The following is a 26,474-nucleotide window of genomic DNA, read 5'->3' on the forward strand; positions in this document are numbered from 1 at the left end:
TTGCATCAATATTTTAATTGGAAACTAAAAATAGTTGTCTGACAAATTTTCCAGACCAGCTTGATGCTTCAGTGTAGCAAAACATGATCATATGACCATTAAAATCTATTTGAATACAGCTTTTTCTTCAATTTTCAGTCTGGCTCATAGAACATTATGAGTTATCATGGTTAATGTTAAGTCATGAAATTCTCTATCCAAGTGAAGTTTAAATTATAATAATTTGAACCTGTATATTTTTTTTTAAAAATCATGAAAATATTTCTCAAATTCAGAAAAAAATAATGCATTTTCAAATGACCATACTATAAATGTCATAACCAAACCAATCTTAATAAAACAGTTTTATTTTGATTTATCCTTGTGATTTTTGTTATATAACTACTTTATAAATTAACCATATTCACTGCAGCACTTCATGGCTGTAGTATGACCACATGGCCAAGCACACTATAGGAGAAGAAAAAGGTCAGTGTTAAGTGACGTTTGAAGAAAAAGCAAGTTTCTGGTGAAAATGGGGTTCATTCCAGGTAACAGGACCAGAAAAAAAACTTGGACCAAAACTAAGGTATTGGGTCTGAGGAATGCAAATCCTGAGGGGATCAGAACAGGAACAGAGAATGAGGCAGTGTGTAGATATGAGTTCACTAGGTAGGTGGGTGCCTTGTAACAAGATGTTGACTTTATACTGAATGCAGTTAGAATATGGGAGCAATGGAGTGCTGTAAGGAGAGAAGTCAAGTGATCAAAAAATGAGAAGGGAAGAGTTGTTTTGAACAATCTGGAGAACATGGAGTCAGGAAAGCCAGTAAAAAGAAAATAACAATAGTCAATGCAAGAAAGGACTACAGAGATAACAAGTTTAGTGGCAGCATCAGCTGGAAGATGTTTTCAGATCTAGTTAATGAATTACAGATGAGAATGGTATGACTCGGTAATATGGAACATAAGCTGATGCATAGAGTGTTGTCTAAGAAAAACCCAGCCTTTTAGCTGAGTCAGAAATAGGAATGGTAATATTGTCAAGTTGGAGAAAGATATACAAGATTTGTGTGTGCCAATAAGAAATTTTGTCGACTCTGCTGCAACACTTTGCTATACCAATTAACTCCTGCATATTTTAGCATATTCAAAACTTGATTTTAAACCGTCATATACTGTAATTTTCATATAAACAATTTATAGGTCCCAAAAATGAGCTCAAATTCAAGAATCCTGTATAAAAGATTCATTACAAAAATACAGTATCATGCACAATGGTTCTCTTACAAAATCTGTCTTAATTACCTGCATGCACAAGCAAACTGAAAAGCTTTATTCTTTCAGACGTATTTGATGAAACCTTTCCTCTAACACTACATGTGGATGCATTTGTGTGTGTGTGTGTGTGCAGACTGTGCTTTTTCATTATCTTTGTAGTAATGATCTAATGTTAGTCTACATTATCCCCACAAGAACTTACCAAATAAATTAAAGATACATATGGAGTTTATTAACGAAACAGTCTTTCCAAAGTCTCATCGATCGGCATACTTTTTAAATAGATAAGTATGTTCATCAAAAACGTTCCTGATAATGTGCAAGAAACTCTCTCTCTAGAGGCTGTTGTTGACGTAGGCCAGCACAAACTGAATGAAGTTCAGTTACTCCATTTCCTAGACACAGCAGCTAAAACAAATGAAAGTTTTCTTACCAAAAATATAAATAAGATCACAGAAATAAAACAAAAAGAAACAATTTTGTATTTGCCAAATGAAAGTGTAATATATACGAAACTCAGCTCTTCCTTTGAGTATTTAAGCAGAGGAATATATCTGGCAAGTGAGACCTTGATGCATATTTCTTTTTTGACATCATCAGATGACATGATCATAGAAGATGCATATGTAATATACTACAATTTTTCTCTAACCATCATAAGTTGATGCCTGGACAATGAGGTAGCAAGTGTTTGGAAAATGGGTGCTCTACTGGCCAGGTGAGCTATAAAGACAATGGTAAAGCCGTTTCACTTTTCATGTCAGGGATGGTTCACTACACCATTAACTTTACTCTCTAGCCATATGCTGTGCCAGTCACTGCACTCAGCTTTGGCATCTTAGCACTTCTTGTTAGCTTTCCTACTAGTTGCCAGTTGCTGTCACCATAAACATCTTTCAGCAAAATAATAAAGATCAAAAAAGATGTGCTAAATTAAATAATACTTTGCAGACTTTAATCATGTATTCCTGCTTCACCAATGTCTTCTTCAAGAGAGGTATATTTAGGTGAATGATGAATGTTCTCTGAATAAAGAAGACAACTCACGCCCTCTACTGCATGCCAGCTATTTTAGTACCTATACAGATGTGATTTCATGGAAAACAATACACCTAGGTTCCAAATTCATGTAATTGTGTGCTTTATATATTACACATGTTGCAACATATCATTATGTAATGCACTAGAAATGTACAAAGTCACTGTGATGTCACCCTCCTGCTATGGGCTGATGGCCTAAACAATAACAATATTTAATTCAATACAGTATGCCAGTGCATGCCATGATCTTTGAATCAGTCATGTGACTCTTATGCCCTCAGGAATGAGTAGTAGCAAACACAAGTATGAGGTGGCCTCTATAAGCTCTTGAGGGAATGGAAGTTCATTTGATTCAGGCAATGAAAGACTTCTTCTTCTTCTTACAAGTCGTTACTTCATCACTTTCTGTTCATCTCCTGTACCAGTGAGATTGAAGTTTGTATGCCCTTTCCTACCACACAAGAATTTACTTTTGATGAATCTTTATGGTTGGATTGATGTACTGGCACACCATGTCTTGTGGTGTGGTGGTGGTGAAACGTTCTTTCCTTGTTCATGAACAATATTATGATAGCATTTAATTCACACATTCCCTTTGCAGTGCCTGTAGCAAATACAGAATATTGTATATTGCTTGGTAATGTTCCTTTAATGTACCTTACATGGGTGCCTTTGACACTTGCATGGTGCCCCATTCTGTCCACACTTTGGATTCAGCAGCCTAACATCTACCAAAGTAACATCTAACATCTGTTGCCTCTCTCATTTCTCTGCCTCCATAGACTAGTAGAGCATACCACACACCAGGCACATGTTAGCTCAGTGTTAGAGAATTTCAATGGCTAAAAAGTAACTGTGGTCATATCTGGCAAGTCTCCAAGAAAAATGATTTACAATTAATACTGCATTTCCTTTAAAGCCTGGAAGAGTGGTGAAGAAGAAGAAAATACAACCTCAACCAACACAAAAATTCACTGAATTTGAAGAACATTGTTTCTTGAATATGAAAATCCTACCATCAAAGCTTGGCATTGCTTAATGGAACTGTCATTTGACTCAACAATGTCACCCCTTCCCCTTTCCCTTTATTCAAGTTCCCAGAACCAAATATTTTAAATATTTCAAAATCATCAATTTGAAAAGGAAAGAAAATAAGTGTATTAACTTACAAAATGAGCAGGCTGAGATTTTCCAATGCCAGTGATGACTGGATCACTGGCAACTGCCATAAATGTTACCCTGAAAAACACACATTTTTAGAGATTATTCAAACTGTAAATGCTCAGAAACATTATTTGTACATTTGTTGATGTGTTGTGATTATACCTTGCTTGTTAAAGATATTTGTGACATATATGAAGTTAATCACAATAGCAATCTAGTTTCACTTTAGATACATGGATCGAGGCTACATTAAGACAATGCGTACTTCTCAGTATTAAAAAGGTTTTATTTGTAATAATGTAATATGACCTTGTCAAAGTGCAGAAATGCAAAAATGTTTGTTGTAACACACTTGCACATGTATGCATTATACTTTCTTACAAACACACACACACAACACACACAAATATTAAGAAATAAAGGAAACTGCAAGTAAAAAGAACTGAGAAAGTAGGCAATGTGAAGAAAAGAAAACACTGAAACTAGAAACAAAGAGAGATTAAGAGTAAGGAAAAGCTTTTAGGAAGTAAGACTTCTTTTTTTTGGTGCTGTTTCTCCAGCTATGAAAATGCAAATTATAGACATTTCTGCTTTTGAAAGAGAAATAGCATACTGTACCTGTCAGAAGAGACCTGATCTGTGTGGACAGGTGACAGACCAGTTTCAGTTAAGTCAAAAACAAAGACCACAGAGTTAGTATTCAGGACAAAGAATACAGCTGGCCGACTCTGTGACCACTGGATGGAGACAATGGAGTATCCACTAGAAAATGTAGACCAAGATGTCAAAGGGTGTTCTGGTGAGAAAATAGACCCAACTATTTACTAAGATTACTTTTAGGATTAATCAACCTTAATTTTTTGAGCAGCCAAATAATTCTTCTAGGCATTTGTAAAGTCTGAATAACAGTGACAGACAATCTATCTAAAGAAAAAAAGAAATGACAGTCAAGGATTGAGCTTCTATTATTGCTTGTTAATAGTGCATGACTTTGGAGAAAAAAATTACTGGTCTGATACTCACTTGAGCAAATGATCTGGAAACCCTCTACACCCACTCGGCAGAAAATAGTACCTGATTTATAAGGGATATTAAAAGATGCAGAAACAGAGGGCTGAGTACCGCCCTCCACATGCAAAGGCCTATACATAGTAAGTCACTGAGCATTTGCCATCTACCATTTTCTTTTCAACTGGAAATAAACAAAACTGGAGATTGTATCTGGAGACAGCTCACCTGAAGATGTGTGGTAGAGGTTGACAGTTCCATCTTCACAGCCAGCCTGAGCAGGAAAATACAAATAAAAATCTGGTATTCTTAATAACAATAATAATTTACACAGCATTGTACCCCAACCAAAATCAGCTTCTCTATACTTTTCAAACGCTAACTTGAACTTTAACAAAATGAAAAAAGTTTCATGCACCAACACAAACACTCTCTTTTTCTTTATCCAGCCCTTTCTATCAGATTAGCACAGATAAAAGCTAACACAGAATAAGAAAGATAAATGTATTGATGGAAAGGTTGAAAAAAATTGATCAGCAGGTCCTTTCCACACATACATGCATATACGCACAATGTGGATTGATGCATGAAAGTGACAGAGCTCATTTCATATAAATGTAAGCTTGTTTGTGAACAATAGTTGACATAAAAATAACAAATATTGAAAGGAGTGGGGTGAGAGTGCTGTTAACAGCACTACACAGGCTGTGATAGATACTAAATAATTCTCTTGAGGATTTACAACCAGAGACAGCTAAATTTTTTGCATGATGAGAGCATCACACCTGGCAGTTACAAAGCTGTAGTCCTGTAAACTTCATACCTAGACAAGAAGCTGCTTTTCAGAATGACCAGTTTGTATGATCTATGACAGGGAAAGTTCTCAAAACAAAATAAATTCATCCATCATTTGGCTAAAAACTCACCAGAAAGTATGGCTCTCCAAATGGTGAGAAATCAATGCAGGTCACACAACAAGGGGAATCTGTGGATTAAAAAAAGGCCATAAGCTCATGAATCATTTACTGAAGCCATGTACAGAAGCGGGAGAGACTGTGAGACAAAGAATGCTCCTAGTTTATTTCCTTTCTGGAGAGAGACACCCATATGCTTATTTTCTATGAGATTTTTGTCTATAAACAGTGTACGATACTGATTCTGCATATGTAATGGAACCCTGAAACAGTAAGATTTAGCAACAGTTATTGCTAGGTCTTTTTTTTATTGTTTTGTTGGAAGTGTTTACTCCTCAGTCTTCAGTTTGATAGGTAGTTTATAGGATTCATACATGCAGCTTACAACATTCATACATGTAGCTTACAGGTTTCATACAGATATGATGAAATAAATTCCAGACCTTTTGACTCCCCCCTCCCACCTTCCAGATTTCCCACACCTACTTTAAAGATAACATCTGATGGCAACTGAATGTTAAATAATAAAGATGTTAAATAATGATACATTACTGATGCATGACAAGCTCAAAAATTCAAAAACTTTTACATATATATATATAAGATCTATGAAATGATGATGTATTACTGATACAGAACAAGCTCATGAATTCCAAAGCTTTTACATATATATTATAAAAGACTGGTGTATTTTAGAGGTTTGTAAGAATCTTGAGTTTAGTCTATAAATACCTGCTTTGACAGATTGGCAAGACAGATAATAGAAAATGTTCAACAAATTTAAATGCTGTACTAGAGAAACCAGCAAAACATTACATATGGATGTAGCAGAGATAAATTAAATAGGCTCAGTAAAGCCAGCCCTTTGATCAGAATGGTGAAAGCACTCAGAAAGTAAATGAAAGCAACATTTTTCCATGCCACCTTTCATGACTTCAAAACAGTTAAACAGCTAGAATGCAAGATATCTGCCATATCAACATCAAGATGTAACATCTTTCCATGTCACATTCCATGACTTTAAAATGGTTATTTTGAACATTAAAAATGTAGTAACAGACACAGCAAACTGACAAATGTGTGGCAGTGGCAAGTATAAATAAAGATGTATAAATACTTACCTGCTACAGGTTGAAAGACACGTGGATACACTCGTGAACCAAATCGCACCCCATGAATCACCTGACCCTAGGTGCATATTGTAAGAAAATGTCATGACACATCCCATCAAAGTTTAATCATTATGAGTGAAAGGTGAGAGGGCAGAGACAGAGTGAGAGAAAGATGAGTGACAGAGGGGCTAACAGGGAATAATAAGAAAAATAATCTGAAGACATAAGACTAAAAGAAAAAAGAGTGCAAAAGAATACTTAATTAAATGTCAAGTGTAAATAAGCCATCAATGAAAATGCAAAGAAATATATAACCTATCTTTCTGAGTTACTGATGCTTTACCACCCATGCAGGTCAATCTCTTTAATTAATCTGCTTGTGCTGACCTCTTTTCTGTATATGCAATGGATGAGGGACATTATGCAATGGATGAGGGACATTCCCAAAAAGCTCCTCCTTTTCTAGCCCCACATTTGGAATTCTGTCCCTTTCTCTTAAATTTGAGTCTAAATTTGAAGCTTTAACTCCAGTCTCAAAATCCACCTCTTTAGAAAATAGCTTTCATAATCTGGCAAACTCTTCTGTTTACTCTTCAGATCTTCATCCTCACCCATGCACTTCATTCATGTTTGCCATAGCGTCATTTGTTGTTGGCTGCACTTGTGCTTCTTTGTAGTAAGGTTAACTGACGTTCATTTGTAATCTTTCTTGCACAACAAATTGAGCTTGCTTCCATATGAGGAAAAAAATTCAATAAATTCAGTTATTATTATTGTTTTTGTAATAAGTTAGCGAATTTGGCAACTTACCAGGTCTGTGGCAACAAAAAAATGATTCAAGTCAGATGGATTTAGCTTGACATCCCGTGCTCTTGGATTCCCAGCCTGTACATTTCTTTTAATGAAAGATAAATATACATGACAGGTATTAACGAAACATTTCAGATACGTCTCTAAGCTAAATAAAATAACTGTTCAAATATACAAATTATGCACCTGTATTTTATTCACCCTCTCGACATGCTTGTTTTTTTCAGGATTCTTTTATCCTAACTTTCTCACTGTACTTCACTCCATCTCTCTCACCTAGAGAATAAAGTATCACAGCATGTACAAGATCTTTCTACAGCACCTGCAAGTAAGCCCCAACACAGGGTACAGAAATGTCAGACATCTGAGATAAAAATAAATATCTTACTAACTTGTTTGGGCTCTCCAAGGTTATGCTTGAAGTATGGACAAGTTTGATGCGGCCACCTGGTGCAAGTCCTAAGTCTATCCCTGACCCCGCCATGTCTGGCAATGGTATTTCTGTCACTACCTAGTTACCACATCATCATCATCATCATCATCATCATCATCATCATCATCAATCAATCAATCAATCGATCGATCGATCGATCAATCAATCAATCAATCATCCATCATCTTCATCATTTTCATCTTCCTCCATCATCATCAATCAATCCATCAATCAATCCACCACCACCATCATCATCCATCAATCAATCATCATCATCAATCATCATCAATCAGTCAACAATCAATCACCAATCGCCATCATCGTCATCTTTCCATTATGCCATACACCACAGCCACCAGCCTGGAATACCTTGTCAAAATATGTTTCAGTTGCTGATAGTGTAAAACACCCAAAACCCCAAATCATACCACCACTACCAATACCACTATCAAACTATTTTCAGTCATAATATGACACTGCACAAATATTGACAAATGTACCCAAAGGTTGATAACTGCATTCTCCTCCACTGAAGCTAGCTGAAAGGACAAGCCCAGAGTATTCTCTGCAACAGTCAAGGAGAGGAACGAGACAATGGCCCTTTGCAAACAAGATTTATGAATTCACAGAAACTTATGCAAAATATTTTTTTTAAATCTCCACATTTCATTATTAGTTAAAGGGATACAGATTGTTACAATTGCTACAGGCCTAGTTTTAGTTTTCTAAATATAATACCAGCCTTTTAAAAAAAAGTTAGACATATCTGGGTATAACAAATTTACCCATGTAAAAAAAATGAAGGATTTAAAATTTGTACTGTCTTCAATGGCTTCTGCTTTGTAAAATATATTTCTTTAAAATATTAACCTACATAATCATAAGTATGTAATGCAGTGAAAAAGAAAGCAGGTTATGAAAAAATTATTAATACACTCACCAAAGTAACTCTCCTCAACCTCTTTTCTGAAAATAACATTTTAAAAAATTACTACCTGCAAACAGAACACACATCTAAAGTTCTAGTCAGTTATAACCCTTTGGATTACTTCAGTTGATAATTCAAATAACCTTCTTAAAGTTGTTCATCTAGACCTCTCCCCAACCCCACCCTGTATAATTTATGTACCCATTGATTCTGTTATATGGCTCTTCATCATGTTTCACCTATTACCAAGTTCTTCCTATCTGACCACTAACCTACCTGTACTCACTTCTGTTTTAACTGATATACTTTCAGTCCTATAAAAAGAGTATATACCTTAAGAGAATATACCTTAAGTAGACTTACCAATCACTACTAATTTACCACAACAGCTATAGACTTAGATATCTGACTAGGGAATCATAGTCACCTACAAAAAGATGTTCTGCAACCTCACCTACAACTGTTGGTACCTCAATGAAGAAACCCAAGAAACTAAGCTAGGGAATTACTGAGAACAACCAGTTATCAGAAGATGACTTGAACAACCACATAGTGCGGTTCCGAGTTATTTTGCCTGGGGTTTCAGTGCATTTGACTCTTATCTGTTAACACCTTGCAAACATAAAATAAAGCCAGGCTTGCATTCCACATCCTGCGACCTATCTGGAACTCCAAGGCTTTATCTCTACACACCAAGATCTGCATCTTCAATGTAAATGTTAAGTCAGTCCTTCTATATGGATCTGAGACATGGCATGTGACAAAAAACATCACCTACAAGATTCAGACATTCGTCAACAGATGTCTATGCCACATCCTCAACATCAGACGGCCCGAGAAGATCTCCAATGCAGACCTGTGGGAGAGAACCAACCAAAAACCTGCCAGCAAATACATCAAGAAGCAGAAGTGGGGCTGTATCAGCCACACCCTGCAAAAGCTGGCTGACAATTTAATGAAACAAGCTCTGGGCTGGAACCCATGGGGGCAGCACAGGGTTGGGAGACCCAGACAGACATGGAGGAGATCGGTCCACAGCAAGGCAGAGGCAGCTGGCATGACATGGACCCAACTGGGAAGGGATGCCCAGAACCAGATCATGCTCCACTAGGGGCGTAAAGGAATAAGAATAAGAAACATTAATGGGATGGGCCCACAAATGCTTAAAAGTTCTGCCAACTGAACAAGGATGTTTCCAAAGGTGTGCTAAAGCAGGGCTACATTTAGATGCCTCTATACAAACAAACAAAAAAATAACTGATTCACATTTTAAAAAACAGACTAAACACTTATAACATAGACAGTAGTAGCTGAGATTATGTTAATAGCAAATTTGTGTTGATACTGATAAAGGGCTAAATGCTACAGAAAATAGACATTTTGGATGGTAATGCTATCTATGAAAAATTTTGGTAGAAGATGGGTCTGCTTAAGCTACATCTCCGAATGTAACAGAAAAAGTAAATGAAAAAGACGATGCACCATAATTCTTACCTGAGGACTGTTGGGTGGACAGCAGTGATGGCAACTACTGGACTGTGATGGTTTTCCTTCTCACTAACACCCGCTTAAAACCCAATCAGAACAGAAAAGTACCAGCAAACTCACAATGCAACAATTACAGTATTACAGTGGCATTTTACTATTTCAATTTCAACTTCTCCCTTCAATCTTTTTCACTACATCCTTCATGTACGAATGTAATCGGAGAAATTTATACTGTTCAATACACTTAACCTTTCTCAATCTAATCTGTTTATCTCTATTGTAAACAATCTATATACTGAGCAGTTTCAATTATTTCTGTCTTGAGTGTTTAATCTGTTTGTAAAATTTTCTAAAGCACTTAACCTTCTTTAGTTTTTTTCCATATGAAAGGAAAACTGAAAGAAACTTTAACTGAAGATTTGCACATTTTTATTTTTATATTATTCAGTCACTTTGTTATTCTTTCTGTGGACACAAATTATCTTGCTGGTGTGGTTACTACTGAATGCTACTGGAAAGATCTGTGTGTGTATATCTACATATATAAAATACAAAAGCATATTGATTATCAACATACCTGTGTTATATGTTGGAAACCGAATACAAACATCTTGATCTTGCAAGAAGACTGTGCGATGGAGAGATGAGGGTTCTCTTAGGTCCCATACACACACAGACCCATCCACCTTGCAATTCCAAGGAAACCATCATAATCATGCATGTTTTAAAACGTTTTCTAAACACACACACATGCACACACACAGAGCAAAGAGCGGGGACAGAAAAGGCAGTAGGAGTGAGACATATTCAAAACAGCAGCTTCTCTCACCAAGCCAGCTATGACCAAAGAAGCTCGGATGGGGCTGAAACAGGCACATGTTGGCTCACTTACACTTGTCAGGATTCTGAAAGTTTGTGACAAATATATTTTTAATTTATTGATTTTACTGTGACTTTTTTTTTTAATCCCTTTTTTTCAAAATACTTATGTCAGTCATTGCCTATCTTTGAACCCTGCAAACACTAAAAAGCATCTATAAGCTAGTACTCACCTATATCCATTTTCTGTCAAAAGGAAAACAAATCAACCCTCCATACAAGTAATTCTGCGATAAAATGCTGAACTCTACATCTTAATTTCACAATCTTAAAATCATAAACAGCAAGTTTTTTAAGACATATTACCCAATAACCAGTCAATAGAATAAGCTTAAATAATTAAAAAGGAACAGTCTGAATGCTCAAGTACTTTAGCTAACCTTTGAGGATATGCAATCTCCTTGGTGTTCCAAACACAGATAAGACCATAGTTATCTATAGGGTTTTCTTCTGAAACCTAACAAACAAAATATTGCTGTCCCTTTAAAACAAGAGAGATGACAGAACAGATGAGACAGCAAATAAGCAAGAAGACATAATCAGGGATCATAAAGATCAAGAAAAGTTAGTACTTGGTAGCTTCAAATTCCTTTGTACTGGTTAAGAGCTACATTCTAACTTCTCTCATTTCACTTAGTCTGTTTTTTATTCTTAAATCAAAATTTTGATAACTTTCAATGAAACGTTTGCCAGTAAAATGAATATATACACCATTACATTTACAAATAAACTATTTACAAGTAATTCATTATGTACAGGAAGGTGCTAACAAATGCTGTGTTCATAGTCACCTCCTTTGGTTTGCTATATATTGTCAAAAACACGTGCGGCTGTAGGAGACAGAAAGAAGCTTGTTTAACATAGCGTCCTGTAGAATAAACAGAATAGCTGCTCTCAACATAAAATAAACCTTGGAGATTAAAAATATTGTGCAAAAAAATATATGCTTAATGGATGTATGTGCACACAAATACACATATGAACATGTACAGTAGGGTGCAACTATATGTATAATAGAGTGTAGTGTCATCCAATGAACTGTAACAGATCAACAGGCACATTTGGGGTTTTGTACAACCAGCTATGCTGAGTTGAAAAATGTATACCAAAGAAATCTGCGATGAGTAGAACACCTCCCTTTTTCTTCCCCCAAAATGTAAAACATGTTTTTTTAACTAAATGTTACCTTTTTTGTCAAAAGTTCTATTTTTAATAACTGCAAGAAAATATCATTTTCTGATAACATTTGCACTGTCAGACAATAATTACAAACAGTACAGGCACCGGTTTTCATTTCTAGTCACACGGTAAACGAAAATCTTGCTTAGTCTGAAATGATGGCATAAAGTCTCATGACTTGATAATAGCTTGAATGTAAAAATCCTTTGCAACCATCCCATCGACTGATTTTGAAGCCTCACTCGCTTTCCTGACACAGCATTCGATTCCATGGGAGTGGCAAGGTATCTGACTGATGAAGGGCCGAGTGACAAGCTGCTGGAGTTTTTCATCTGAGAGGTGCTTTGTGAGAGGAGGTTCCTCCAATTATGGCAGTAAGTATTGCAACATTTGAGCATTCTCCTTTAGTCTGGGAAGTTGAAATTCTCTGACTTGCCGTTGAGACCCACCAGCTTTCTTGGCAAATGGTCTTTATTATGTCCCCTGCTGCCTTCCTGTTGAATTCATCATCATTTCCAAGTGTGGAAAAGAACATTTGCAGCCTGGATTACAGTTTTTCAAAAGATTTGCACACACTGGAGCAGCTTAAATTCTTGCTATACGTTATTCATGTTATCTGGTATTCTTTTGAGAACAATTTTGCATGTCATATTGTGTAAGCTTGTGTCTGTATTCTCGCTTTTTTTCAAGGGGAGGGAGTTTCTAAAGCGCCATGAGCCTGTCCATAGGACAGGGATATAAATTTACTGTATTATTATTAAACACACTCTGCTGGGAAAGGGAGATAATCTAACCTGCGAGAAAAGGGAGAGAAGCAAGTTGTGTGACTCCTTCACTGATGCTAAGGTTTGATTTGTCCGCAGTACAGTCACTGCGCTCACCCAGTCCCCTCTCTTCCTCTAGCAAAGTGCTAAATATCTGAAAATATCAAACAGTGGGATTTTAGTCCAAAAGGAGGTTGTCGATCACTTGCAAAAGCTTCATGCTAAAGTTAAAAACAGGAGATGAGGTAATCATATTTTTCAAGCACATGTACATGCACAAATGCACATAAAAACATAGCTGAACAGATGAAAAGTTAATCCTGAGTGATGAACCTAAGTAGACAGTGGTCAGAATGTGAAATGCCTGCTCCAAATGAAAACAATAACAATGTCATGTGGGTGACTAGTTAAAATCATTTATCCACCATACCTGGGCAGACTGTTCCAGGAAATGTCCTAAAGCAATTGTTTCAAGGTTGCTGTTTGCTCGTGTATGTGATGAACTCTCTTTAACCAGCAGTCCCTCCCCTGAAAGAACAAAGAAATATAAATGTATACATAACTTTTGATCATGAGGTTTTGAATAGAAACAAGCACAAACAGGATTTCTAGTAGTGAGACTTCACTTGAATTTCAGGGGAAAAAATGCAAAACATCTTTAACCTTCAGTGAAGATAACCAGTACATGATGTTCCACCTTTCTGCCATTCTCAAGGTTCAGACAGATACAGTTTTCATAGAATCAGAAATAGCTATGTAATCAAGAGCAAATAAACTTTAAGCAAGTATTGCAAGTATTGTATGCTATGGTCTTTTTAAACAAATGTCTATGCAACACTACGGACAGAAGATGGTCACAAAACTTTAGTGAATATACTTATTTGGAAAGAGAACTAAAAGTGTATTTATTCTGATACAGATATGAATATTTTTTCCAGGGGAGGATGGGGGAGGGTTGGTTATTTGCTGATTTTGAAATGGTTTCAAGGTTATACTAATAATAATGATGAGCATCACCACCTCCACAAGCATCTATGTCATCTGCAGGGTGTTGTGTCCACTTTTTCAAGTCATCTGCTTTTTCTGTCTGGACATCCCTTTCAACAGCATCTTCATTTGTTTGCACATAAGCCTTTAAGTTAAAAAAATAAACAAAATGGTCACTTAAAGTATTTGAAACAGTAAGTGTATGCGTGATATTATTACAAGTTAAGCCTTTAAATGACTAGGATCATTTATACTCTGCACCAAGGGTAAAATTGAATAATGAAAGGCAATTATTGCAACAGTAGACAGTGGACTTATACATCTTGGCCACCATGGATCATGCCAAGAAGGCTTTTCAGTAAGAGTGAATATGGATGCGGCTTCTTTGCTATGAACGGATGATCAAAAAAGTTGCTTTAATGTGATTTGCTTCTGCCAATCACATGATGTGCTGTGTATAGTGACTTATCCACTGGTGATTACAGAAAATGGTAGCAATAGTGGAAGCACGAAAATTTTTACATTAAAATCTTTACATTAGTTTCTAGCTAATGAAAAAGGATTAAAATTTAGAGAAAAAAGGCACCAATTTTAATGATACCTAGCTTTACAATAACTATACATAGCCATTTGAAGTCAACATTTCCTTGGCAAGGAAGGCCCAAAGAGACCATACATCACCTTAACCTTCATTGTTTCCTAACAAACAGTTCAAAACTGCATACTGTGATACATTATTTTCTGTAGAAAATAAGTAAAGCAAACCTCTTCAGCTTAATGGGTTAACCACAATCATTACAGAAAATCTTAAGTATTACAGGAATTAATGGTAAAGTATTAGCACTTGCAATTGTGTTTTAAAAAAGTAATGGGGGATGTCAGTAACAGTTTCTATAAACATTTTGAAATTGTATCAACAGAGCAAGGATGTTTCCTCCTTCACCAAATCTGGGCCAGTGAACAGATGGTGTATGGAGTTTATGGAAGGTTGTTTGATGGCAGAGGGAGCTGGCTGATGACCCTCTCCCACAAAAAAAAGGAAAAAAAGTCTGTAATTAAAATGTGCAGTTTATGGTACTTGCATTGAAAAACAACTTCCATCCACACCAAATCTGTCAATTTTTAAAACAAACTATCATTTTGCTCAGGCCAAAAAGTCTTTTTTTTCACATTCTGCATTGCTCTGCTGCGAATCTTTAAAAGATGATTTAAGATGTGCACAAGTCATGATTTAAAGGGAGACAAAATTCCATTTCAGTCTTTGTTCTGATTGTGCACTCACCAGTGTAATAACACAGCTCAGTATAATAAACACTTATGTGGACTTAAGTTGTCCGACTCAGCTAAGAAGGCGTTGTGCCTGGGGTATAGCAGTCTTAAAGTTAAGTAAGAGCTTTTGTACTTAGAAAGACTTGTTTTCTTGTGAATGCTGATTTTCTTAAAGTTAGCAAAATTTAAGCTTAAAGTCACATTGAAGTTCATACCAGCTCAGATATTAACAAAAGTAACTCCCCTAAACTTTGCAAAATATGTGTAAAAAGGGAGGTAAAAACTCTAACTGGTGTGATCCATCATAGACATCCAGGATTAGAGTATTAAGCACCCTGAAACTTTTGGAATAAGCACTAAGTATTAAAACCATCCTGAACATCTAAAACCATCATGACGCATCTAAAACAGCACAGAAACTGTATATGTATTTTGACTCACTTGTTTAGTGTTTGAGCGTCCAAAGCTGCGAATGTAGAGCTCATACTCCTTGACAGGTGGCAAGTCAAGCATGTCATAGCAGACGGTGTCCAGCTCGATCATATTCTGCAAATCTTCTGCACGATGTCTTGCTCTGCTAGCTGCTGACTTGTTCATGACCCGCTGCTTGGCTGAGACGAAGTTAATAAAAGATTTTGGATGTGTTTTCTCTGGCATCCTATTCCGGTTGTAATCCTGGACATCTTGGTCATCTCCTCCACTGTCAGAGTCTTGTTGTATCTAAGAGGGAGAAAAGAAATATGAATAGAAATACCAACTCTAATAAAACGGAAAACAATGAAACTCTTTCTAAATAATGTCACAAGAATATCAATATAACATGATGTCCTTGTGTAATCCTGGCAGGCTTGCCAATAGTCACAAAGTGTGTGCCTTTTCGTCTGTTGTACACTTCACTTCCATTTCTTACACTTAATTCAAAAGCCTTGAGAAAGCAATACACGGCATGGTAGTCAAGCGAACATTTTGTTTAATCCAGAGATTACATAAATCTTGTTCATTTCTCTCCCCTATTCATATCAAATATTTATGTCAACCAGTAAGGCAAGCTAAGAAAAACTGTAATTATTCTCTCACAAGTGTACAAGTAATTAAAGGTCAAGTTATGACATGATTTGTGAATTAGTTGTCACAATCTTCTAACAAGCTGGTGATCAATGCTAGATTAGATTAGATTAGATTATTGCCCGTTATGCCGGTTGGCACGTAGGGCAGCAACAAAGGTCCTCCTCTTTTGCCTGTCCTGGGCTAGATTCTCCACAGTACCCCAGCTGAGGTTTAGGGTCATGTCTGCCTCCACAGTTCGGCGCCAGGTGATCTTGGGCCGGCCTCGCTTGCGTTTTCCTTCTGGAGTCCAGTGTAAGGCAGTTTTTGTGATGGAGTTGCTCCCGCCTCGGAGGACGTGACCAATCCAGCGCCATCGCTTCTTCATCAGGATGGTGGCCATGCTCTCCTGCCCACACTGGGCAAGTAGTTCTTCGCTGGAGATTGTCCTTGGCCAGAAGATGCCCAGGATTCTTCGCAGGCTTTTGGTGTGGAAGACTGACAGTTTGTTGAGGTCGCTGCCAGTCATTCGCCAGCACTCCGAGCCATACAGTAGAGTGGACATGACCAGACTCTGGTAAAGTCTCAGCTTGGTATTGATGCTGTACTGTGTCGACTTCCAGATGTTGCTTAGGCTACAGAAGATGCCCCTGCCTTTGCTCAGTCTGCTCTGGATGTCACGGCCTGCTCCTCCATCTTGCGTGACCACGCTGCCCAAGTAGGTGAAGCTTTCAACCATCGGCAGGTCTTCTCCCTCTATGCTGATCGGTGTTGTATTGGTGGTGTTCAGGGTCATCACTTCTGTCTTTGTCCGGCTGATGTGCAGTCCGACCTGCTGCGCAAAAGTGTGCAGGCAAGTCGTCTTCTCCTGCATGTGCCGGTGGGTGTGTGACAGCAGGGCCAGGTCGTCGGCAAAGTCTAGGTCTTCTAAGTTCGTGGAGAGTGTCCATCGTATGCCCCTTGGTTCATCTTCTGTTGTATGGCGCGTTACCCAGTCAATGACAAGGTTAAAGAGCAGGGAAGACATCACGCAGCCTTGTCTTACTCCGGTCCCGACCTCAAAGTAGATGTCACTATTTCCAACACAGCATGAAAAGTTCGCATAGAAGCTTTTGATCAGCAGTACAATTTCCACTGGTATTCCGTATGCTCTCAGGATGCGCCAAAGGCTCTCTCTATGGATTCTGTCAAAAGCCTTCTGGAAATCTACGAAGTTAATATAGAGCTGCCTCTGCCACTCTGTGCACTGTTCTATGATGTTGCGTAGTGCGAATATCTGGTCGGTGCATCCTCTTCCTCTACGAAAACCAGCCTGTTCTTCTCTAAGTTGTGTGTCCACTGCCTCTGAGATTCATTGGATGATGATCTTTGTCATGATCTTGCTCGGGATGGACAGGAGAGTTATTCCTCGCCAGTTGTTGCAGTCGCTAAGGGATCCTTTCTTTGGGATTTTGACGATCACTCCTCTGGTCCAGTCATCTGGGACTTGCTTCCCTTCCCATACTGCGGTAAATAGGGGTTGCAGGATATTGGCTGCCAGTTCTGGGTCTGCTTTGATCAATGCTACAAACAGTTTTATATTAACCTAATGGAAGAAAGACCCCCTTAGACATTGACAGAAATCAGATATCTTTTAAAAATCTTGAGAAATGTTTTTTTAAATACATAAATCTTTTAAATTGCCCATTAAATTATACTTACATCCTGGTTTTCTTCTTCAAAGTCTTCTTCATAGTCCTGAAGATGGAATAAGTAAACTATGATTAACTCTTTCAGTTCTCCAGCCATTTCCAGGGATTGAGGGAAAGGTATGAATGCTATTAATAACTCTAATACTAATAAAACAACTGTGGACCTGGATGCACACATACAGTCATTTACAAACAGTATACTCATGCATACAAAAAAAAAAATTTATCAGCAACTGAAGCAAGAGTTACTGCAAATATTGTTGGTAAAGGTGTGTCTCAAGGGTCAACCGGAATAGTGAGATTAAGGAACAGCATCTGGCATAAATGGAAAAGAATTCCAAAACAGAGGTCTGATGATGAGCAAGAACCATGAGATTTATGTTTGATGGAAAGTGGACAGACAGGTTCTGTGCTTGAGAAAGTGACTGATAGTCTGGATGGACACCGAGAAGCAGCTAGACAGCAATGGATTTCGAAAGAAAATTTAAAAGATCCTTTCACACTCAAAAACATGAACCAAATATCCTACCTCAAAATCATCTTCATATTCATCGTAATTGTCCTCAGCATTTGCCTGAAAAATCATCTCCTGTAATGCGATTCTCAGATGTTTAATCATGTAAAGCATAATTACACAGGCAGCAACTGAATTAAGAAGCTAGCTGAACTCAAAATGTGCCACATCTTTTGAAATTATTCTGAAAAATAGTTCATTTATTGAAGAAAAACAACTGTTCTGAGATGATAAAGTCTCAGATAGGTTCACAACATAAAACTGTAAATCAGCAACAACAGATTTTTACCTTTCCCTCTTTTTGCTTTTTCTCATACTTTGCATTCTGCTGTTCTTTATTCTGTTCTTGTTGACTTTGTTTATCCTTCTCAGAATCCCTGCTTCTATGATAATTCTCTCGTTCCTTAGTCCATTCATCTGGATCTTTTTGTTTTTCTTTCCGATCCTTGTGGCGCTCTTCTTTTTCTTTTTCTCTTCTGCGCCGACGTTCTTCTCTCTCCCTGTCTCTATTCTTATCCCTAAATTTACATATCATGAATATAAAAAAAATTACAATAAAGGCAAAGAAAATTATGTCCTTAGTAAAATCATCTCCTCCAGCTACATTTACTTTCTCTAAATGCAAGTGTTAAGAAAATAAGTATTGAAAATAAGTATGAGTGCTATTGTAACTGTTAATAAAACAGACAGTAAATTGTTTCCAATGCCATCTAAGTACAAGCATTGTGATTTAAAATGTGAAACTGATGAACATATGAACATACTCAATATGCATTTGTCTTCTTCTTTTCAGATAACTTAGTTATTCAGACTATTAGAATAATAATATACGTGTTTGCAACTCTTATGGCCAATGAACAATTAATGCCTGTGCAAATGCACAAATGTTTTCCTGTGCACCCACAACATGTCAGCAATGCTAAAAAGAGTAGGATACTCACTCCCCATTTTTGACATCTTTGTCCTGTTGATATCTGCCATGATCTCGATCATCATCTCTTTCACGGTGATGATTTTCCCTCTTAGCTAGTTCCTGAGCAGTCAGTTCCATGCCCTATTTACGTAAATTACATTAACTGAAAAGAAGACATATCAACCTCCAATCTGCTTGTTAAATTTTTTCAAACACCAAAAATGCCTGCTACCATGAGAAATTAATTTCTTTTAAGTCAATTTAATTCAGGCAAATTTCAAGTCCCTCACTAATTTTAATGTTTATGTAAGTATACAATAAATCAATATATGTTCCAACAATACATAGCAGCAGTCAAATTTTATTTCCTGTATATCACTTTGAATTGTGTGTTTCTATGATGTGTAGGAAAATGCAAGAAAAACTAAAAGATGTGAGGTTCTATTATGTCTAGAAACAGAGATACACTACTTCAAAGGTGCAAAGTTGTGCTTTCATCAAATTTTGAGAATTTGTTCCTAACTTTCCAATCTTGCCATTTTTTATGACAAGTGAAGGTAACAATGACAACTAAACATTTTGCAACTATAGGTTGCTCCTAGTTAAAAAAAAATAAAATCAACAGTTCAGAATTATTAGTTAACCTTAACACATGAACTAAAATAAGCTGAAATTAAAAACTTTGCCTATGTGATTTCACTTCAAAAGCATATTTGAGGGCTTCAAAAACAAAGAGTAATGCACTTTTACAGATCCAAAATGATAAAATATACAGACAGTAGCAAATACTTTGTACTCCATTTTTTTCCATGTGTAGTCCTAATTTCAGGATCAAGAAAAAGCTATACTGCACTGAACTGTAAATTATGTGCACTATAAAGGTGCAAGAAAGAGAGCTTTTAAACAAGAATTTCAACAGGAACATATAGGCTATGCCCCTAGAGGCTTAAAATGATTCTCATAGACAAATACATGGCTTTCATACCTCAGTTTGTCTGTTGTGTTTTTCTCTCTTTTCTCTCTTCTCATGATGACTACGCTCATATTCATCCTGCAATGTAACAGTATTACTTTACTAATGAAGACAATTACAAAAGGACAAGAAACTGTCACGTTTACATTCCAGAAATTAGCAGTATTAAAACTTACAACAGGAGAGTGCTTTAAAATGCTTTCAAAATAAATATATTTGCTCAGTTTTCAATGAAGTAATCTTGTCATATCTATGAAATGTCCATTTATGCATATAAGGTTTTTGCTTACTTCATCAACCTCTCTGTGTTCTGACTCCTTCCCACTCCTGTGTCGTCTTTGTATTTTATACTCTCGTTCTATATGCTGTTCTCTTTCATTCCTATTATAATCATGCTCCTCTTCATCTGTTTTAAAGTGTCTTCCCCTGCCATCTTTTTCATGGCGCCTTTCTGTGTCCTCTTTTTCCCGTTTCCGTTCTGAATCATCTTTTTTATGCCGCCGCTCTGTTTCACGTTCTTCATGCCTTTTCTCTCTGTCAGCATCTTCATACCTGCGCTCTCTGTCACTCTTTTCACGTCTTTGCTCTTTGTCACGTTCTTCATGTCTTCTCTCTCTGTTACCTTTTTCATGCCTTCTCTCCTTGTCTGCTTGTCTTGGCTCTCTTTCCTCTCTGTCTTTACTCTGCCCCCTGTCACCTTTTGCATACCTCCTGCCATGACATGCAACAAGTCTATAGTACTCTTATCAAACAGAAGTACAAAATTCCATCAACATGGAGCTATGTTACTGTTCATCGTCCGCTTTTCATGCAAGATAATAAAGCTCTATTAAAAATATTTCATTATTCTTTTCAGATCTGAGAAATGTAGGGAGTAAAACATCATTCAGCACTTACTCATCATTTGTTTCTTTTCTACGTCTGCGTTCTTCTTCATCTCTGTGATGGCGTCTTATTATATCTTCATTGTTGTCTACAGGCTTTTCTTCCTTATGCTGAGGCTTTTCCTGTGAAATAGTATTTATTAGTAGAAGACTTTTTGTACTTATGCTATGAAAAAAGTAAATGCCATCTGGTGTAAAAGTTGCTATTACACATGCACCAAAATATATGGGGATACAGATATGTAAATACATATGCTTGAAAACGCACACACACACATGCACCCTAATCACTACACATCTCCAAATAAACATGCCCTATCACATACTGTTCGCGTATTATATGAACCTGTCAGACATACATTACCTCCTTTTTCTCTGTTTTTCCTCCTCGTCTCTCCCGTCTCTCTTGTCTTAACCTTTCTCTGTCCTCCTGTATTAAAAAAAAAAACAGTATTTTGTATGAGATTGTCATCAATAGGTCAAATATTTAAGCCTGTGAGAAATGTCAATCTGGTTCTTCTACAGCACACACTTATGTGAACATTTTACACTTCGCACATCAAACAGCAGAAATAACTTGCAAATGCACACAAGGCACCTAGAAAGCATGTAATATGTAGATGAGTCCAAGACATTTACTTAGATCTTAGTGTTACTGTATTTAAACACAAAAAAATAGAGGGATGTGATAAATGTAATGGGATTGTTGATTTAAACAAATGTGTAAACATAATAAAAATTGAAAGACACCAAACAAAATGGTGAAAGAAAAACTGTGGTGAGCCTGGACTGTCACGCAAAAAGCTTTCTTTGAGCAAAAGAAGCACTACCCAAAATAGCCGGTTAGAAATCTGCTCACAGAGATAACAGCTAATGTAAGTTACACCTACAGTACTTGTGAATCTAGAAGTGTGTGCAGAGACACTAATATAATGATGTCTTATTACTTCTGTCTGTGTAGCTACTTTATAAGTAATCTTTTACTTGCTACAGCAGGACTCATGTTCCGATTGGGTATAAATACCCTATCTTGGGTAGAAAACCAGCTGGTTAAAATACCTTGACAAGGGAACTAACTCCTGATTCATAAGCCACTAGGGAGGTGAAAATATGTAAATGGCTGGCACGGAAGGATCCAATTCCTGATAAAGGGTGTCACTATAAATAAATTTTTGTTTTAGAGAGTGAAGCATGAAACTCACAACTAAGATGAGAAACATGAAAGGAAAATTTTTAAAAAAGGCAAGCAGGAAGCTACAGAAAGTGAAATTTATTCATACTGACCAAATGATGTTCCTCAAGCAAGCATTTTATGACAAAACTATTATTTCCATTTAGAAAAAATGACGGTCAGAGAAAACCCACACACAAGGCTTGTTATAAAGTTTTATTTTTATGGCATTTCCTATTCTCAGATTATAAACTCAATGAAAATGGTATTTATCAAACAGTTCAAACTGTGGTTGAACTAAAGCAATCGTGATCTCCTCTGTATTTACTAGGTGGGAAAAAGTTTATAGAAGGGGACACCTCCACGAGAAAAAAAAAAAAAAAAGCTGGGATTAGGTAGGCCTTTCCCAGTCCATGAATATGAGGTTTGAGTCACTATCTCTGGTTAGCTGCTTTATCCAGTTCATGTAGGGTAAAAGACTGAGTCCAAAATAGATGTTAGCTACTAATCTATCATATGCAGGTCACACAAGATTGTGACAGATACTTCCCACCTAGCAAATAGCCTGTTCCATCTCATGCCCTCAGGGTCAGATATAGACTCCTCCAGGCTAGAACTTCCCAGCTGAGATACAGTTTCTTTGCTGCAGTGATGCCCTTCCTGAACTACCTCATAGCTCATGTCAGGACCAATATTAGCTGAATGTGTCGTTTAGCAGTCTATGAGGGTCATGTACAGTGCCAGTGGGTGACCAAGCATTCATTTGTGCCTGCTTGCATATGTGGATCTTGTCTAGTCATCGTGGGGATTATCTGTGTCTGTGATAGAAAGGGAATGTGGAAGAGAAAGCAAGCGATAAAGAGGGATAGTGTGTATGTGTATATGTATAGGATAGGCCTGATTATTATTTCTTTTTTTCTGTCTCTTCCATCATCAAGTCATATTCCGAGTGCAGTGTCACTTGGTCAATAAACTAATTCTTATTCTTCTTGTTCTTAACACCCTCTCTACTATCAAAAAACATAAATTAAAAAAGGATGTGTTATCTCCTACCCAGTAAAGCAGAATTAAGTATTCAACATTAATTGCATGTTAGCCCTTGAAACTGGTAATGTTTACTACTTCTACTACTGTTATAAAATTGTACATAGCACCTGTACAAGAAAAGCTCTCAGGTCTTGCTATTTTTGCAGAGAAAATTATAAAATAAAAAAAATTACCTCAGTAAGTCCCACCAAAGGTTCAGGTGAAGCATCTCGATTACTTCTGCTTTTGTCTTTACCACCATCCTTAAACCAAAATTTTAAAAATACATAAAGGGAAACAGTTGCATTTTTGCAAATACAGATATTTGCCACCAAAAATAGAGACAAAATGAGATTGAAAAATAGTAAAAGACAATAAATGAGAACATTTCAATGGGAAAGAAATGTATTGCAAAGTTGACAATAGAGAAATTAGTGTGTAGCATGTAGCCTATATAGAGTTGGGGGGAAGCAGCTACCTTGTGACATCCCAGCAATGCAACTATCAAACTGTGCTTGGCAAATGATATAAGATAAGAAAAAAGTAAAAGAAATTGCAACTAGTTTGCTTTCTCTATTTCATCATCAATGACCAGAAAATCTTGAAGAGCAGCTTTCTATTATAATACAGAACCATAGAAATTAAGGAAAACAAGTGTGGAACACATATGCAAACAATTCATACTTTCTGGCATGACTGCCGATATGAATAATGTGCAGAAAAAATCTTCTGATGCTGCCAAAATGGTTCTGAGCATCTGCAGGTAATGATGTAAAAAAGAAGGTACGAAAAAAGTAAAAATAAACCTAATGCAACATAAATAAAAATAAATCAGGCTTGAAATACAAACCCAGAAAATACTGTGAAATACTCAACTCCTAAAAATAGAAAAAATGTCAGTTAAAATCAAAATAAATACTAACATCTTCACGCCTGTGTGACCTTTTGCTACCATCTTTGTGTTTGCGCCGACTTGCATCTCCTTCATCATGGTGTTTGAGTCTTCTGTCATCTGAAGGGGATAATAAAATTCCATAATTACACTTACATTGTCATCTTCACCAATTAGAAATTCGTATACTTCTAAAAACAAAACTTTCCTGACAATTACATAATTGGCATATAATTATTACTGTCATTATTAGTACCATCATCATTCCTTGATCTTCTTTTTCTATCCTGATCTCCACGTGCTCCCTGAAAATAAACATAATGATGATATATGATGACAACAGCACATTAAAAAAACTCTTAAGATTTTTAGATCTAGAGAAAATGGAAGCCACAGATTGATAACTTAGTCAACATCCTTAACCTGCCTTAGACCAATGCGTTTCTTTGATCATGACATGAAGCTTATGCCATGAGGAGCAGCAAGGTCAGGGCATTACTATCTGTGGTTTCCTTCTGTAAAATGATGTTTAACCCATTGTGCAAAGCACGGAAACTGTAGATCTAATAAATATGCATATCTATTTCACTAAGAAAATATGGTTTAGAAATCTAGTTCTTTTGAGTATTAATAGATTCTTGCTTACATAGTGTTTACAGATGACATAAAATGAAAGGATTCAGCTCTCAAAATAAATACAGTGGAACCTCGGCTAGCGAACACCTTGGCTAGCGAACACCTTGGAAAGCGAACATTTTGGATAACAACCAAAAACTTCGTTAAAAATGTGCACCGGATACCAAACAAAATTTGGATACAAAACAGCCATGTCACCCACACGTGACTGACCAGCATCTTAGACCAAGCATCACTTGCACTCAAGACACAGTTACGTTCGGTCATTCGTTATCTTTATCTGTGCGTAACCTTCTTATTTAGTGATTTTTGTGCTTTATTTAAATAATATAGCCCTCAATCATGGCTCCAAAAAAGATTAAAAGCAATAGTAGCAAGGTAATGAAAATGAAGTGGCCAACAATTGAACTGAAAAAAGAAATGATTTAAAAGTATGAAGGAGGCATGCGTGTGTCGGATATTGAATGTAGGGCATGTCGAAGTCAACAATCTTGACTTAAAGAAGCTAATATTTCAAAAGGGGATGAGTACTTTAACAAAGCAAAGGCCTTAAATAATGGAATAAGTAGAAAAGTTGTTGCTTGTGTATATAAACAAGAAACAAAAAAATGTTAGCATTAGTGAGTTGTTCATTTGTGAGAAATTTAAGGCGCTGCCAATCTACAAAGATTTGCAGAAGAAAACCCCAGGGACAAGTGCTGCTATATAACCTATAACTTTCATATATTAGCGAGTCAACAGGGGCTGGGAACCAATTAAATTTATTTCCTTTATTTCTTATGGGGAAAATTGTTTTGGATACCGAACATTTTGGGTACCGATCAACTTTCCAGAACGGATTGTGGTCGTTAGCCGATGTTCCACTGTACATCAAAGAATACAGAAACACCTTTAATGCTTGATTCAGCTCATTTGTTGTCCAAGTGTCATCTTTAGGTTTTGACTGCAACAGAAGCAAAAGAAATCCAATGAGAATGCAAACACTATACACACACAAACGAACGAACATATATACTATACTTTTAATTGCCACCTTGAATAATAAATACGAACAAATATTTAAAATGTAGATATCAATAAGATAGATATTTATTTATAAATGATGATTCAACAATTTTTGTCAAAATTTTTTATTACACTTGGAATTATGGCGTCGTGTGATTTTTTTTTTTTACTTACAATTAACCTATAATGGCAACGGGTAATTTAAACGTTTTTAAATAACAGTAAAGCGAAAACTGTCAATACATAATTGGAACCAATCTGAAAAATATCTAATTCTTCCCATTTCTCGGACAAACCTTTCCTGGCGGCATCGTTTTTAGAAATTTGCAACGCCTTAGCGAGACCAAAATATTCCAAATGGTACCATCACTAAGCCGCCATTTTCAAGCTTTTGGTATTCCCGTAATGCGTTCTTGTAACGATGCTGAAATTATTAAATGAGAATGTGTAGAATAAATTAACGTCATGATTAATTTACAAATTAATGTG

General features: G+C 36.5%; 1 protein-coding gene across 2 annotated transcripts; it reads right to left on the reverse strand.

The window, feature by feature from the left end:
* LOC112558382 (WD repeat-containing protein 60-like) lies at positions 1-26,421 on the reverse strand. 2 transcript variants are annotated; one of them, XM_025228851.1, is made up of 32 exons: positions 26,282-26,421; positions 25,870-25,923; positions 24,601-24,649; positions 24,376-24,464; positions 23,647-23,715; positions 21,620-21,685; positions 21,269-21,378; positions 20,662-21,082; positions 20,384-20,449; positions 19,427-19,539; positions 18,775-19,003; positions 18,501-18,545; positions 17,982-18,017; positions 15,678-15,956; positions 14,001-14,112; positions 13,411-13,508; positions 13,011-13,134; positions 11,829-11,905; positions 11,418-11,494; positions 10,988-11,063; positions 10,736-10,844; positions 10,165-10,237; positions 8,683-8,708; positions 8,243-8,307; positions 7,702-7,820; positions 7,310-7,394; positions 6,509-6,575; positions 5,400-5,458; positions 4,702-4,747; positions 4,084-4,261; positions 3,471-3,540; positions 1-1,668 (listed from the first exon to the last, which is right to left on the reverse strand). In XM_025228851.1, the coding sequence occupies exons 1-32, from the start codon at positions 26,294-26,296 to the stop codon at positions 1,558-1,560; spliced, it is 3,213 nt and encodes a 1,070-aa protein (XP_025084636.1). In that variant the 5' UTR covers positions 26,297-26,421; the 3' UTR covers positions 1-1,557. The 2 variants fall into 2 exon arrangements, with proteins under 2 accessions (XP_025084636.1, XP_025084635.1); XM_025228850.1 differs by having other exon boundaries at positions 18,501-18,560.
* Between the last annotated feature and the right edge of the window lie 53 nt (positions 26,422-26,474).

This window comes from Pomacea canaliculata, linkage group LG2 (assembly GCF_003073045.1).
Source record: "Pomacea canaliculata isolate SZHN2017 linkage group LG2, ASM307304v1, whole genome shotgun sequence".
Classification (NCBI taxonomy): domain Eukaryota; kingdom Metazoa; phylum Mollusca; class Gastropoda; order Architaenioglossa; family Ampullariidae; genus Pomacea; species Pomacea canaliculata.

What these genes read in the sequence shown, in the direction of transcription:
- LOC112558382 (XM_025228850.1), bottom strand. An exon ending in TGACATAGATGCTTGTGGAG is followed by an intron (nt 13,509 to 14,000) that starts GTGGTGATGCTC and finishes TTGTTCTTTCAG; the next exon opens with GGGAGGGACTGCTGGTTAAA. An exon ending in GATCAGGTCTCTTCTGACAG is followed by an intron (nt 3,541 to 4,083) that starts GTACAGTATGCT and finishes TGTGTTTTTCAG; the next exon opens with GGTAACATTTATGGCAGTTG.